This window comes from Spea bombifrons, chromosome 5 (genome assembly GCF_027358695.1).
Source record: "Spea bombifrons isolate aSpeBom1 chromosome 5, aSpeBom1.2.pri, whole genome shotgun sequence".
Classification (NCBI taxonomy): Eukaryota; Metazoa; Chordata; class Amphibia; order Anura; family Pelobatidae; genus Spea; species Spea bombifrons.
The window spans coordinates 88883225-88900641 of NC_071091.1; the positions used below are offsets into that span (position 1 = coordinate 88883225).

Below are 17417 nucleotides of genomic sequence, written 5' to 3' on the forward strand. Positions count from 1 at the left end.
TGGCTGCTGCTATATTTTATATGGCACATGTTGCTCCAAGGGTGGTCACACAGGGTCCCTGCTGCAGTTTTCGATGTTGCTAAATGCTTTGATATCAAAGATGTCTTACTAAGCCAGACACATCAATTCCCGTTAAAGGACATGCATTTCCAGGACGTGCCTGGTCATCAAGAGGTTAAACATACAGTATTTCCAAAAGGGACTCCAACTCTGAGAACAAAAGCTCTTTACTTGTTTAAAAAAAAAAATGAACATTTACAGACTGGTCTGGAAACAAGATATCCAAGACAACATGTAAACCAAATCATTGCAGACAATGGTAACATCATAATCCCACCAGCTGTGGCATGTGTTTAAGGCTTCCATTAGTAAATATAAAAATTGTATATAAATTTTATTTGTATCCAAAAATATAAATGCTGTGTACAGTGAAACATATATCCAGGCTTCACAAACAGAATGAACATAAAAAGTATTCGTGATTAATGCCTAAATTCATTATTCAACTAAGCTTGGCCTATAGCACAATATCGTGATTTTTCTGCAAATCCATGTTATTTCAGGCAGATGTTTTCAAATGCTTTTATCCACTGGATTCCAGAAAAGTCAGTCTTCTTAAATACATGCACTTAAAATGAGAATTTAATATGTTAGGAACACTCTGTTGGCACTATGTGAATGAAACATTATACATGTCGCTGGCACTTTGAGGCTATTTGGAACAAATCTTAACCCTTTCCAGTGCCTCAGAGGCATACAATGTACTCGCACTAGCATAGAAAACGGTGGGTCTTTCTGGCAGGGGCGACAAAATATCCCTAGTCTGGCCTAATCCTATACGCACAGATTAGGTTTTATGCCATAATCTCAGTATTTAAGGCATGATCGATAAAGGCATGTCAAAATAGAACAGGGTTAAAAAATAAACTAAAAAAAAAACACGGTTGTTACACATGTGAAAATTGATTTTTTGTTTTATTATTTTGAATCAAATAAGAAAAAAAGTTGGCTTATAAAAACTGAAGTGAAAATACATTTATCACAGCATTTACATCTTTTAAACATTTGTTGTTGGCATACCAAAAGAGGAGGATGTTGGAACTGTACAACGGGATAGGGAGAATTACCAATACTTTAATGAAACTTAGCAAGTTGTTAAAGGACTTGACTTCTGCACTTATTTCATATAAACTCAATGAGATTACTGTAGAATGTTTCTATTAATGCATTTGGCTTTGGATCCATTGCTGTTGGGAGGCTTAGAAATATTTCAAAAGCCTATTTGGAAGTGATTTTTATTTTGTTTGTTTTTTTCCTCTCACCAGTGCATAAGCAGTATGAGTCCAGGACGTTACCTATGGTATGATCCTCCATTAGAACAGATAAACCAATGTGTTTTACTTTTAAATAAGATCCAGGTCTTTTTTGCATTTTGGTGAAGTCAGTCCTAGCATTAAACAAATGCTAAAAGTAATGAAAGAAGAAGGAAGGAAAAAAAAAACAAAAAAAAAAAACACACCCTGTACTGTTTAAAGGTTCGTGACATACTGTCAGATAGAAACACATTGCATTATTTGTTGTAACAGTAAGAAATCTAGTGCTGTGGGGCTCTGTACAGCAAAAGGCAACTTCTCTTTGGGGAAAAAGTACATTGGATGCAAAATGCTTTTTCTTCTCTTTCCTTTTTTTCTTTAAGATGATTTCTCTTTACGGTTTCGGGGGGAATCTGCTCCGTTAGATGTCAATGTTCCATTGACTCCATTCTCTGGAATTAGAAGTAAATACATTGAAAATATTCTCTAGATTAGAACTCCAGGGACTTTAGGAGTAAAAACTTTACTAGAGAAAAATAATCCTCCCTCCCCCAAAAGTCATCTTAAGAAATAAAAAAGTGATTTAATATGGGGGAATGAAATGGACAAAATGTCCAAAATAACCGTTTCCTTAATTCTGTAATTAAAGTGCAGTTGTCAGAGTACTGGATCAGTACTCATGCCAAAGAGTATCATGTTTATAATTCTCAGTTTAACACCAGGTTACAAATGGTATTCATTTAATGGCATAATCATCGTATTTTAATGATGTGCATGATGTTTTTATTGAACCAAGCCAAATGTAAAGTGTAACAAAGCTCACAATCGGTTATATTAAAGCAGGAACGTTAAACAAGGCATTGAACAGACACTCACCTTTCTCCTTTCGGGAGGATTTGGCTTTAGCGGAGACAGTTTTTCTCTTATGAGAGGAAGGCTTGGGGGATGAATGCTCTCTCCACCTTCTGAGTTGGAAATTAATGAACTTCCACATCATAAACGCCTGAGTTATGCAAATAGATGCCAGCACACTGATTCTGGCAAAGCAAATGAGAATGAAATTACACAATAAATTAGAATAGACTCTCATCAAGAGCTCATTTAAATTCATGAAACAAGGTTACATTCTAAAAGAAAAAAAAAGTAGCAAGATTTAAATTGCTAGAGTACAAAACCAAGTCTTATTTTAAGAACATCCATTTGGAAACCTAATTAGACTTACACTCGCAGTCTCAACTTTATTTGCCTTATTATCTTACTTAAAGGACTAAATAAACATGGGCGTACCTACAGTATTTGGCACCTGGGGCGGATCCTGTATGTGGCACCCCCCCAGTTTAAAATCTAAAGACATCCACAAATTAATGTTGGCAAGAATATTTATTTCAAAATTTGTAAACTGTATGCCAACTGGAAAAAAATCTGAAAAACCCAAACATTTAAATAAATAACATTTACTGAACAGATATAGTGCAGCGTAACCCCCATCACTATAAGCTGAGCCGGATATTGGCGTGGTAGGTCTCTGCCACCAAGCCAGCCAGCGCCTGTGCTACCTCTGCATAGACAACAGCGTGGGCCCTACTGCTGCTCGGCCGGCCCCCAGCCCACCAGGAAATCTCCCAGTTTCCACGTAGGCCAGTCCTTTTTAACCCCTTAACGACAATCCACGTACATGTACGGGGTTGCCGTGCAACGAGATAACGACAATGCCCGTACATGTATGGGCTGCCGTTAAATAGCTGCATCGCCGAGAATGCAGCATCCACGGAACCCTCACAACTGAGGCTGACCGTGGATCCGGGGAGGAAATCGATATCGAGGCATGTCAGTAACACTACCCCCCCTACCCCGATCGCCTTGTGATTGCTCCGAAGAGCAACCACAAGTGCCATCCTGTAAATGACGTTGCCGTCATTCACAGGATGGCATTAACAATAGATCTGAGTTCACAGAGGGTCTATCCAGCAGGTTGAATGTAGGTACTGCAACCTCCTGCAGGTTGAATGTAGGTACTGCATCCAACCATGCAAGGTCAATGGAGCCCAGCTCACTAATGAGTATAAAAAAAAAAAAATGTTCAAAAATGTTTAAAAAAAAAATAAAATAAATATGGTAACATGTAAAAAGCCCCACTGTCACCAAAAAAAAAAAATAAAATAAAAAATTTATAAGTCCTAAAATTCTTTATCTTTACAAAAATTCCAGCATGAAAAGAGTTAAAATATTGGCATTACAAATGCCCATAGAGTGTCTCGTATTAAAAAATGCATGAGTGGATGGGGTAAATTGAATTGGCCGGGTTCAAAGATGTCCCAAATATGGGACATGGGGGCAGTAGGACCAGTTGTCTAAATGCCATAAAATTACCTCCCAAATAACCCAACAAACCCATGCATCTGGGGCATCACTGCGCTCAGGAGATGTTACTGAACACATATTGGGGTGTTTGACACGGACATATACCAGGAGCGATAAATGTATACCTGAAGTACAACATGTGTGGAAAAAAATACAAAACAAATGTACTACCATAAAGTTTCACAAAGGCTGGTGGTAAAATTAGTGCATGGAAAGGGTGAAAATACCAGCACAAATACCTTGGGGTGTCTAGTTTTTAAAAATACATGACTTGATGGGGTAAATTGCATTGGCCGGCTTCAAAGATACCCGAAATGGCACATGGGGGGAAGAATTACCAGATTTGGAAAAAAAGGTTTTGAAATAGCAAAACGCTACCTGTACTTATTGCCCCATAACGTGCAGAAAAAAGCAAAAAAACATTGGGTATTTCTAAACTCAGGACAAATAGTAGAATCTATTTAGCAGGTTTTTTTAATTCGTTTTTGCAGATGAGTACAAGTTTTTTGTTTAAAAAGTGAGAAAAAGTAATTTTTTAACAAAAAATCCACATATTTTATCTTTTTTTTATAGTAAATTAGATATGATAAAATTAATGGTATCTAAAGAAAGCCCTGTTTGTCCTGAAAAAAACAATATATAATATGTGTGGGAGCACGAAATGAGAGAAGAAAATCACAGCTAAACAGCAACACTGAAAAACGTTAAAAGAGCCATTGTCCCCCAATATACTACGAGTAATAACCCCTATTGTCCTTAAGGGGTTAAACAGTTATGTTTGTTTGTTTTTACAAATTCCTTTCCCTAAAATACAGGTGTAATCTGGCAGTAGAAGTCAAGCTGGGTGGATAAAGGTCAGATCTGTAAGCGTAGTTTAAATTACACAAGAAAGGACGTACAGCTGAAGATTTTAAAGAATACCTGATGGCTAAAATGTTGAAATTCCCAGAACTTAAGTCTAAAGCCTGATTCTCTGCTCTTGCAAGGCCAAATCCAACCGTGAGCACAGACAGGATGAGAGTGAGAAGACGGCCCAGAACAAAAAGGACAGCCCACAGCGTGAACCTGCAAATAGAAAAGAAAAGTGTCAATAACCAGTACAAATATCAAACGCAAAGCTGCCACACGTTCGAAGTGCAGGCCAGATACACCACACAAAACAATGCTGGCACGCAAAATCTCAACCAGCATCAATCCATTTTAACCATGAGAAATATTATTTGTAATTATCTAATGCCCAAATAAGAACACACATGTAGCCTAAAATTACCAGATATGAGTAGGAAAAAAAAAAAAAAAAAAAAAAAAAAAAAAAAAAAAAATCACCATTTGCAACAAATATGTCTCCCTAACTTGACAGGTCTCGAATTAACTGCCGGTAAAGTACAAGGAGCGTCTGAGCACAGTAAAAAAAAAAAAAAAAAAAAAAAAAAAAAAAAACCCACTTACCCTTTCTGGTATCTTTCATTACTGAAGTAGAAAAGGCGTGACATGTGGAAAAGGAACTCCACGAAGTAATGGAGAACGAGCAACACAAGGCCCAACCGACTTAGACTGCAAGAGAATACGGGAAAAAGAAATTAACTGCAAAGCAAGTTAACTTAAAGCATACTTGAGCCATCACAGCCACTTTAACGCACATCATAGCAGGGTAGAACCGTTAAGCTTTTCTCCAGACTTCGCTCTAGGTTCTCACACCTCCTGGCTTACAGTAGATGTGTTCGGCCAAATGCGTTGCATTGGACACAAGTAAAGTTCTCCAACAAGTACAGAATAAATACAAAGTACTTTAATGTGCATTATTCATTGATGGGCTGTGTGGGACATTCTACTTTAAAAGGTGTTTTTGATCTATATCAAGGTACAAAACTGTCACACTGATAATTTTAGTGGTTTATTCAAAACGTTTTTTTTTGGTGGAGATGCACGATAAACAAATCCAAAAACAAATGTATTTTCTAAAATACTCACTTTAACACATAGGCACCCAAGATGTGAAAGAGGTAAAGGCCGATGTACACCAGCTGACGAGGAATATCTTCCTGCAGGAGAAAAATGTAATCTGTTAATAGCAATTTGTTTCAGGTCTGCCTAAGGGAGCAGACATTTGGCATAGACAGAGTTAATTGGACACACAAGATGTCACTCTTGTAAATCGCATACCCAAATTCACATGGACATTTATTTCCACGTGCCACCTGCATTATGCACGGCTTTTAGGAGGTCTAGGCGGAGGAACCCAGCGAACCAGAAAATGATATTATGGTTTTTAAGGAAATATTGTATTGTTCTACTGTTGCAGGTTTGTAAATTTTTTTAATCTGAGTCACTGTGCTATGGAGACACCTTTCAACACGAATCACCAATGTTGTAAGAATGTTGTGGGGGGGTCGCAAAGCTGTAACAAGTAGTTTGGCACAACTATGAAAGTAAAGAGTTTGAACGGGTATTTTGGTTCCTCTAATGTGTTATAGGATCTAACTAGCGAACAAGGCAATAGCACATGAAACATTTACCAATCCACAGTAAGATATTTGCCGAGCCTGGGAAAAGAAATCATATTTACTTTTTTGGTTTTCTGGAAATACAACTCTGGAAAAGCATGGAACCAATACGCCAGTTGGGAAATGTAGAAGAATTTCATCTGGAATCTGCAAAGGGATACAAAGATGTAGATATATGTAAAGTGAAGCACTTTAAGCTGTTTAATACACGTTTCCAAATGTATAGCTTGTAAAAAGAAAAGAAAAAAAGGTTTGTTGATTGCAACATGCTAGTAATAACCCTTATCCAATACAAATATTCCTTCCTTACCAAATACAGTTCTGGGTAGTGAAAGACATTTCTTACGGACAGAACTACATTAGCGGTACAGTAAAACATCCAGCAGAAAGTGAGGAAACTAACTTATACATCAAGTCAATCAAATTGAAAGCACGTGTTATTCTGTAAAGGAAAGCCCACCTGCCATTGAAAAATCCGGATGACCATTAGCCATACTGGACAGGGCACGGCACCAAATATATATATATATATATATATATATATATATATATATATATAAATATATACACACACACACTATTGATTTTGTTAGCATTGTATGCGTATATAGCCTCATACATACATGGAGAGGACCAGGTCATCCAGTTTGTGGATGGCAGGTCGACTACACTAATCCAACTACAGCGTGGATGTGAAGTAGAGTAACAGATTAATGAGGCATGATCAAAAACTCCTGGCAATCAACTGTCCTTTTAAACATACAAAGTTTGTAAGTGGGGACAGAACCAACAACAAAAAGTGGAAAACAATTACAATTCAAGGAAGGACAAATGATAGGAAAGAATTTGCAGACTTTGGGAGAAAGTTAACCGTTTAAATACTCACGGGAAATAAGTATGGGGATATCCTTTCCATAAGCTTGTAGGATCTGCAAAATAATTCTCCTGAAATAGAAATAAAGATATAGAGCTGTGATAAAGTACTAGTCACGGGAGCACCTGGAATGCCCAACGCACATTACACATGTTTACAAACAGTAAATTCGGTTTGTCATTTGAGGCATTTTAGAAGGATGTCAGTTGTTTTCTTTAATCATTGAATCAGAATCAAAACACTCTAATTAGTGATTGTGCAGGTAGTTATTTGCCTGAAAAAACCCATTAGAGTGCAGAGATGGTTGCTATAGCAACTCTTTACCAAAAAGGCCTTATTAAAGTAACAGAGTGGCCGATTTGGTACTTATAACTCTAGAGAGACAATCAACAATGTTTTCCTGCACATCAATTAGCTGTACAAAAAAAAAAGTGCATCTCAAAATACATAAAGAGGGTTAAGTGGAGAGTCCAACGTTAAAGAAACTGTTTTTATCAGGCTGGTTGACAGTAATAAAAACATTTAGTTGCCCATCTGCAGCACAGAAAGGACGTCAGGGAGAGGGGGCAAGCCGGTATACAGAATGCAGTGCTTAATCAGACGGGACAAACGCTGGCGGCAACTCCCATCAGCCAGCCTGCAGGTTGCCATATGTAGCCCCTTACTGGTCTAGCCCCCCCCCCAAGTTAAAATCAATTGCGATTGATTCTAATTTTGTACCCTACATAAAATAAAATCTGATAAGTAAAATAGTAAATTATTCACAGCAGTGCGACATATAAAGGATGCATGCGTTTAAAGGACACAGCCGCCATAATGTGCGATTTAACCCCTTCGTGACAAAGGCTGATTTTACTTTTTGTACCCTTCGTGACAATGGGCGGTTTAACATTTCTGCGCTGCTCGTGTTTAGCTGTAATTTTCTTCTTTCCCGTTTACTGAACCCACACAAGATATATTTTTTTTTCAGGACAACGGCTTTTTTTTAGATGACATTGTTTTGATTGTATCATATTATTTACTATTAAAAAAAAGTATAAAATATGGTGAAAAATTTAGAAAAAAAAAACTTAGTTAAAAAATCTTTTACTCAGCTATAAAAGGTAATGAAAAAACCTGCTAAATAGATTCTACTATTTGTCCTGAGTTTAGAAATACCAAATGTTTTTATGTTTTTTTGCTTTTTTCTACACGTTATGGGGCAATAAGTACAGGTAGCGTTTTGCTATTTCAAAGCCATTTTTCCAAATCTGGTAATTCTTCCTCCCATGTGCCATTTCAGGTATCTTTGAAGCCGGCCAATGCAATTTACCCCATCAAACCATGTATTTTTGAAAACGAGACACCCCAGGGTATTTCAAATGCTAGTATTTTAACTCTTTCCATGCACCATATCTACCACCAGTCTTTGTCAAACTTTGTGGTAGTTTTTTTTTTTTGCATTTGTTTTTTCACACACATTTTACTTCAGGTATGAATTAAAAGGTTCCGTTGTATGTCAAAACACCCCAATATTTGTTCAGCAACATCTCCTGAGTACAGCGATACCTCACATGAATGATTTTTCCTGGCTGTTTGGGGGCAAAAGGGCCACATTTGGGGCATGCGCATTTTTCAATGTTGAACTTTGGCATTTGGGGATCCACTGCCCATGCCCTATTTGGCACATCTTTGAGCCAAGCCATTTCAGTGTGCCCAATAAAACCATATATTTTTGAAAACTAGACACCCCAGGGTATTCCCCCCCCCCCACACCTACTTTATGTATGAATTTACAGCTCCTGGTGTATGCCGCTGTCACACGACACCCCAATATGTGTTCAGCAACATCTCCTGAGTACAGTGATACCCCACATGCATCGGTTTGTTATTTTGGGGGGAACTAAAAGGCCACATTTGGGACATGTGGAAATTAGATGTGTGGCCATCCTTCCCCCCCGTGTTAATTGGGACGTTGTTGAACCCTGCCATTCAATTTACCCCATCAAATCATACATTTTTTTTTTTTTTTTTTAAGTAGACACCCCATGGGCATTTAATATGCCAGTATTTTAACTCTTTCCATGCGAGAATTGTTTTAAGCTAATGTGCTAATTTTAGGACTTGCTCACAAAGATATTTTTTATACATTTTTTTTTATTTTTTATTTACATTTTCTTCAACTGATAGTGACATCAGTGGGAAATTATTTTTACATTTTACTTATTTATTTATTTTTAAATTTATTTTTACTAATCACACTGATTAGAAAGCTGGGCTCTATTGACTTGCATGGTTGGAGCCAGAGTTCTCTAGAGAGTCTAGCGAACTCTCATCTTTATTTATTTTTATTTTTTTACCGGGCAGCCGCCATCTTGCGGATGGCGAAGATCACAGCCCGCCCTGGGGTAAGTATTTGGTGTCGCTGAATGCCTCCTGATCGAGGCATTCCAGCGACACCATTTAAGTTTAGGAGGTGATCGTTGATCGCCTCCTAAACGCTTTTAAAACGGCGTCCGCCACCATACAATGTATGGCGGATGTTGACGCCCCAGGGAGGGCAACACCGTTTGGGTGCAGAAAGCGAACGTAGATCGCTTTCTGCACCCATTTCAAGTCATGACGGTCCTGACACATCAATTGTCACTAACCTGATGTTGGTGCATGACGTGCCAGAACCGGCAATTGTCATTAAGGGGTTAATGCATATGGCAGCTGAGTTTTCCTGTTTGCCTTACAGGCAAATGGAACTCTTGCTTAGGAATTTGCACGCGCGAGGTAGCTCCAGTGCTACCCACAGATTGCATCAGGATATTTTCCTGCCAGTGACCGGCTGCATCGAGCAGCTAAAACCGGTAGGAAACAATGTGCTAGTGTATTTATCGGGTCTTAATATATTTTTCTCATACTCCAAAACAAATATGCAATTAGACACAAGAAAGCTACGCACACTTGTCTTGCCCACGTCTGAATAGATCACTGCTTGAAAAGGATGGACAGCAGGATTTGAAGATCAAAATGAATCCTACAGCCAAGGAATTCTAAAAGGACTCCACACTTTACTTTCACCAAAAGCACACTTACCGACACAATGATACTGGCTCCCCATATGCAAGAGAAAAGGTAGAAAGCACTCAGCTGCCCAGACTCATTAAACTTGCTGTGCTTGGTCTTTGAAAAATGCATCCGCCTGTTAATTTTCTGTCGGGGAAAAAAAACCGGGATAAATGTAAAGAACACATGAACTTCAAGGAGCAGACCCTATCTACAGGCAATAATTGTACATTAATATAATGTAAGAACTAGATAAAGGTAGGGCAGCTCAATGTTTTAGGAGTGGACAGACTCATTGGGTTCTTTTAATGCAATCAGAGCAGGCCTTGTTATGTAAACCGGATAAGAACGAGCGTTTACACCTTTTAACATTGTTTAAAGGTTTGCTTAAAACAGCATTGTTATTAAAACGTGGTCTGCAGATAGCCCCGCTGCTGAGGGGTTGGCAGATGCTCTCATAGAATGCAGGGTCCCGGCACACGGAATACCCAGCAGCCATGACCGGCAATGGAGCCTTTACACACATGCGGTTTTCATTACGCTCTTCTTCCAAACTGTCTTAGACACAAGTGGGACCGCAAGAAGAATGAACTTGTCTGCAATTTACTGATTGTGATCATATGTAATGGAGAAAGTACGGTGCAGAGGGAATTTACACCTGTACGTAGAGATGACTTCACGTTTACAGATAATCAGCCTCAAATGCGACAAAATCAGATATTTTGTAGAAATGTTACCAGTGCAATTTACAGACAAAAAAAAGCTCTTCAAAATCCATCCTCTGACACATAATCCGAATTACAAAGTACCTGTACAGAGATTAATCTCAAGAGCAGACGTAGCGAATTACCAGAGATGAGATTACAAAACCCAATTTGCTAAAGCAATCTCGTGACGTAAATCAATGTAATGTTGATCAGAAGTCACTGTGCGTTATATATCAAGACTAAAGAGCAATTTGGTTGAAAATTAATAAAAGCGGTAACCACCATAACAGCAAATAAGATACTTCTGCTTTACTTTCAACAAACCTTATAAGTAATGGAGATCGGACAATAACGTCCGGTCTACTTACATCTAAGATGTATTCCTGGATAACTGCGTGCAGTATTATTGCTACAAGCATGTAAAAGAACACAGTTGCCAAGTCTTTCATGCCGTAGTGATACAAAGAAACGGGTTCCGCAAGTACACCTGAAAGATGGAGAGAATGAAATTACTTAAAAAGAATTAAAGAAAAGGGCAACACATCAGGATGTTGATATGACAATTCAACTGGATCTCTATCAAATATTCAATAAATAGTTGAATTTAACTGTTTGCTTCTGCTGGGGTCCACAAGCCCAAGTCCTTCAATGTGGACCAAGTCCTTCAATTTTGTAACAAACGTGAACACAAGTGACCATCACACCTGTGCGAACGTGTAAAAAGCAATCCTATCATTATTAATATGGGCAATCAGAACACAGAGGAGGGCAACAGGAGCAGCAAGGCTGCTGGTTTTGTGTCAAGTAAGTGCTTTTTTATTTTATATATATATATTCAGACTCCGCTGACTAAATGAGAAGAAGCGCTTGTTCTGCGGTAAACACAAGCTGCATCCTTAAATAGAACCAGGACAGCTGGTAAATCTTCTATTTGTGAGTTTTCCCTACATTATCAGACAATATGTTCAGCTTACAACTTGTTAGGTAAATGTCTTTCTATTATCAGTTAACCAACAAGTAATTACCAGCTGGGAACGTTTTGAACGCAGCTAGCCAGTCCCCAGCTGGATGTTTAACAAGCTATGTTCAAACGCTCTGGGGAACAGCGAGGAGAGGTGGTTGTTTGCCCAAACTCCTTTCAAGGTGACAGAACGCAAAAATGTGCAACTAAGTGATGGCAGTTCCCAAAAGCTAGCTAGACATCATGGAAGCTGCAGTAAAGAGCTGAAGAGACACAGCGCAGCATAAAACCCAATAAAAAAAAAAAGTAAAATAAAGTAAAAAATTCCAAACACCTGAGAGTTAGGTTAGACAGTAGCCCTTGTAACTAAAATGCAGTATTTAAAGGAAGCACTCAGTTATCGTATGCATGCGATGGCCCAGAGTGCCCCTGGAAACAGACATTTTGTAACAGCAAATACTATGATGGCTTTTAACCAAGAAAGTGCACATGATCCAGGGATGATCGACTGCCCCTGGAGTCATGAAGAGGTTTTTTCTCTCTTTAGAGGAAAATTAATCAGGGGTATCCTGGATTGTACGTGTCTTATTTTACCCTTACTACATATCTATGTGATCATTACACAGGTTTATCAGAGTACTATTTGAGGAACTACTTTTCAACAGAACCAAGGTATTAGAGGTCAATGTCTGTTTCAAATGCCACAAGGGATATGTTAGAAGAGATACACTACTTAAGCCAGATGATGATACTTACCCTCAACTGGAATGGTGACATTATACTGTAGAGTGACAAACATGACAGCTACTTTGGCCGTGATCTGCAAAAAAAAAAGAATGTTAGAATTATTATTGCTAATTTTAACGTGTAGAGTCTGATCTTCCCGTGGTTTATAACTAGGCTGAATATAAAGTTACACACGGTAACGCCTTGCGCAGAATATTCAGTCTCCCTTTATTTCATGATGCTTAGGAAGGTGTAATCTATACATACACTGCATAAAGAGTTTTTGCACAGATTTACTATTAAAGTAGCCAAAAGCGAGTGCATATTATAGCCGGAATTATATGAAGTTTACACAGCAACCGGCATGGATTGTCCTGCTCCTAGTAGCTTGCAATCTACAGTCATCACCTTATAGGGAAAATCCTATGAAGTCAAATTCATCAATGATCACCTCTTGAAAATGAAGCTACAGGTAGAGCCAAGTCACACTCAGACGTAGCCATGATTTAACCCTCGATTCAGTCTATCAGATCTGCGAGTGAAGGCCCTCAATCACAATTGGACTGCGTGAACTATAATAGAAATTTGAACCTGCGTTCATTTCTGCATATGGCCGCATTAACCTGGTCTTTCTTGGCCATATATTCCTGAAAGACCACTAGCGTGCTATTTTGCAGGAAAGTAGTTAATAAACCATATAACCTTTATGCTTGTATCCTATACAATGTGTGTAATCTTAAAGAAAGTAAATCAGCATAATAAAATAAAACACAGCGCTACAGACCGTTTCAGAGAGGGAAAAAAAAAAAAAAAAACTCCCGTTGAGTATGAGATGCTTGTGCTGAACTGAGCGCGGCTGCCACGTTAACATCACTCTGCAGCTCCAGGCAGACAGCCAGCACAGAGCGGCCCGCTGCAGCAGCTGTTACACGTATAATAGCGTGTTGCCGCAGGCCACCCAGTACTTCTGCGTGTAGTCAAAAGTCACACGGCTGCAGCTAGCCTAATACAACCGTATGCATGCCATTCCAAAGCCCCACGTGTGCGTACAAACACTTTATTAAATGGTGCACGCTGCCAGACACGGCGTACTACGAGGTAAGAGAAAACCACCCGACGGTACCTGGTAGTGTACATTCACAGCTTACCGGACACTTAACTGTGTCAGATGTGCCACTCCTCAAAATAACGCAATAAAGCCAAGAAAAGAGTTATACTGGATGGGAGTGATATGGCCAGAAGTTAAGTGATCCTAACATTAAAGCCTCGCTACATATCAATTTCTTGCATAAAAAGGCAAAAGGTGCAATACAGGTATCATCCATCACATATTCAGATTTATTCCTTTAACACTGGTTTGGATATGAACTGCAAAAACCAGAACCTCCCAGCAACCGAAAAAGCATTAGGAAGGCAAAGAGCCTTATTGCGTAACATTGTATAAAATAATATTAATAGCATAGCATTTGTAGCAATCACATTCGACTAAATTGGATCATTTTGTTGCCTTGCAGGTTGTAAAAACATTAAGAATAAAGCCTCCCTAGTGCCATGTAGGCTTCAGTGTAAATATAGTGAATAACTCTTTGCAAACAGGACGACTACGCTTAAGATTTGGTCAGATTTACTTTGGCATAATGTATCTAATGCCGGACCCGTTCAAAGCAAGCTGATACATATACATTATTGCTCCAGAGTCTTTGGGATATACTTCCATATACAAGAGGCATAAACAATATCACAGCCCCTGTACGTACTACTTAGTGGATTTTGAGAGCTGTCCCCAACACGCAGCCTTCAAGAAGAAAACCACAGGCGCAACAAGCCTGATTCCAACCTTTCCGAGCTGCCCAAGAGTACAACAGCCTTAGAAAGCTACTCAGAATTTATACTCGAGGAAAGTCCCCCAAAGATGAGCCACACCAAGAGTATACCCAAAGTTACCAGAGGACGCGGATGGTGTACAGAAAAAAGTTCCCTATTATTACTTGATTCATCTAATTGAGGAAGTCTGACAATGAACGTCCCAGACATTTGTGTAGCACATCTCACACACACACACATACATATATATATATATATACACACACACACACACAGAGGACATATGGTTACAGATGACTTCTTATGATCGCTTGGAATCATTGGAGTTTCGCTGTAAAGTATGTGTAATAACAGCCTGTCAGTCCCACCGATCACCCATTAATAAACAGAATACATTCACAGCACATATGGCTAACATACAGAAAAGGGGTGTGTGGCCTGCGATGGGCTGACTGCTGTGTTTGGAGTAACACGTAAGCACTAACTGTGCATGTGCTTCGGGATAACACATCATGAGTGAGGCTCCAGCTGATCCACACATGTAAACATTAGCACATACATGTCCTGCACGAACACATCACATGCGTGTCAGGGACCGGGGACACGGGAACAGTCGCATATCATGCTCTACCTCACACCCGCGACTTGTGGCCCCCTGGCCGGGTTTAAAACAAAAACCCTCGTGATCCTCGGCCTGTCTCCGGAAGCTAAAGCTCGGGAAACAGCCGGAGGATGTGGGCTTCCCGGCTACACAGGCAGAGTGCGGTACCGTATGGGTACAGGACAGGCCCCGCTCACCTCAAACATCAGCCCCAGCAGGAAAAGCATTGCCAGGCAGGAGACGATGTCCGCATGGTTCTGGATGATGAATTCATGGCTAAGCACCGGCGGGGTCTTGCTGCTTTTCTTGCGGATGCCCATGGTGACAGATGGCGCAGGCAGGGCCGCTTCTCTCTCGTACACACACACCAGGGACACTGGGGCTGTAACACACCGGGCTCTCTGCCTCCTCCTCCAGCCTGGGTGACGCTATACACTACCCCTGCTTACACCACGTCAGCACTACCAGGAGGAGCCTCGCGCACCCTTTACACGTGACCAGGAACGCGACTGCATAAGCCGCCATCTTTGCTGCTGTCAGAAGGTTGCCCGAACTCCGCTATAATATGCATTCATTCTGGTTGGCTGTTCCCTGCTTGAAACGCGCATGAGGGAACACGACGCTGCACTGGACCTGCTTTTTTGCCAGCGCTATTATCGTTCGTTACATATATTGCCAAAACCAAAGATGACTGCACGTAACGCATACGTCATCATCCAGTTCTAGTTCGATCCCTAGGCAGCACTCCTACCATAGACGCCTTATGCTACGTCATCAGGCAGTGTACGTGCCAACCACACTGGTCCAGTAAGGATGTGGGAAACAGTGGTTGGCTACGGTGGAGGTCACGTGACAGCTACGAACTGTTTTGCAGCTTGTATGGCACGGATAGGGCGGGGAATTAAATAAAGATGTTAGACGCGGTGCCACGGAGCGGCATTTATCTGCTTATAGTGAGATGTATGCAGAGCTATAGAAAACGTGCAGTATCTCCTTATATATCTATTATGAATAGGTGTATGCAAAGAAACACATTGTTTTCTCGAAACATAATGACGAGAATTCACTATAAAAGCCAAAAACCATTGTAACTGAAGGCCAAATATATACAAAAAAGATGGTAACCACTTAAATAGTCGTTAAAATCAAACTTAACTTTTAAAGTGACCACATAAAAAGTGGTGAAAATGCTTTGACTCTGGGAAGGCACACTCAGGATTCTCCAATTATTATCTTTCTTATTATTATCTTTCATTTAAAAAGCGCCAACAAGTTCTGCAGTGCTGTACAATTTAAACGGGGCAGTTAACACGCACATACGAAATATGGGATCATCCAGACACATCAGGAGTTGGGAATCAAGCCTTATGGTACTTTTATACAAAGTTTCTGGCAGGAATGGTGGGCATTTGAGGGCTGTGCTCATGAGCTTACAATCTAAGGGGGAACTAACGAAGACTAAAGGTAAGTACTCGGACTCATTGAAAATGTCTACTCAGCCTCTTTCTAAGTACAGAAAGAACTGGCTGGTGGTGTGCATACTGCACATGTGTAATGGCATATCATATCGTTAAAGCGCATATGATGGCCACACCTGGCAACCTCTGGGCTCCGGCTACCCTGAGCCTTCCCTTGGGGGATGCGGCCAGGACAGCAGCGGGAAACACCTCCACGACCTGGAGGATTCGGGTCTTGAATCGGAGAAGAGGTGTTCACCCAGCAATCTCCGGGTCAAACCCGGAGAGTTCCCAGGTATGATGATGGCATATGTTAATAGATGATCGTCAGTAGGTCTGTGCTGGTAACAGGTGAGAGAGGAACATGAGGAACAAGCTCACCAATGTGTAGGATTAGAAGATTGTGCTGCACATCGTGTAGTTACGAGCAGTTATCTGGTCTGAAGTTTCCATAAATCAAACAAATTATTGGCTACTGTAGATTTGATAGATTAAAAATACTTTTATCACATAGAATTTTGCAGCAGATAAGAACCATTCGTCCCGTCTAGTCGGCTTGTTCTTCCTGATGAGAACACTCAGACCTTAATCAGTCCTTGGTCTGGTCTTGGATTTTTTTTTTATTTTAAAATGCGATATAAAACATTCTGGCATATTTGGTGAAACCAAACATCCAACTTTCATTTTATTTTAAATAAATCCTTGGGGAGAAAAGCTGATATTTAACTTGGTCATATGAAAAAAAGACCTTCATTATCCTGCCAAAAATAACAGCGATGGAAGCCTGACTCAATAGTTATATTCTCGCAACTCCCAAGATAAACAGAATAATTAAACATTTGAATGCCTGATCGCTGCCCTGAAATAGTCATTGCTAATAAAACATAGTAATATCTTTTACATTATTTTATATATAATATATAGTAATAAAATATCATTTTTATTAAGAACGTCAAATCCTGGTATGGCAAAAAAGGAATTTTCACCTTGTGAACGCAACGGGAACAGTGAATTATTACACTAATGTATTGTAAAAATAAAGATGAGGCTGGTTCT

General features: G+C 39.7%; 1 protein-coding gene across 1 annotated transcript; it reads right to left on the reverse strand.

The window, feature by feature from the left end:
* Window positions 1–1523: 1523 nt before the first annotated feature.
* TRAM1 (translocation associated membrane protein 1) lies at window positions 1524–15329 on the reverse strand. Its single transcript, XM_053466218.1, has 11 exons — window positions 15102–15329; window positions 12510–12573; window positions 11161–11279; window positions 10116–10232; window positions 7065–7123; window positions 6241–6325; window positions 5646–5716; window positions 5124–5228; window positions 4596–4739; window positions 2190–2350; window positions 1524–1765 (listed from the first exon to the last, which is right to left on the reverse strand). Exons 1-11 carry the CDS (start codon window positions 15222–15224, stop codon window positions 1692–1694), a joined length of 1122 nt encoding a protein of 373 aa, XP_053322193.1. The 5' UTR covers window positions 15225–15329; the 3' UTR covers window positions 1524–1691.
* Between the last annotated feature and the right edge of the window lie 2088 nt (window positions 15330–17417).

Bases quoted from the DNA above. Each gene is read 5' to 3' on its own strand.
- TRAM1 (XM_053466218.1), bottom strand. From the start codon at position 15,224: ATGGGCATCCGCAAGAAAAGCAGCAAGACCCCGCCGGTGCTTAGCCAT. The intron at 12,574-15,101 runs GTGAGCGGGGCC...TTTTTTTTGCAG, and splicing joins TGCTGGGGCTGATGTTTGAG to ATCACGGCCAAAGTAGCTGT. The intron at 4,740-5,123 runs GTAAGTGGGTTT...TTCTATTTGCAG, and splicing joins AATGAAAGATACCAGAAAGG to GTTCACGCTGTGGGCTGTCC.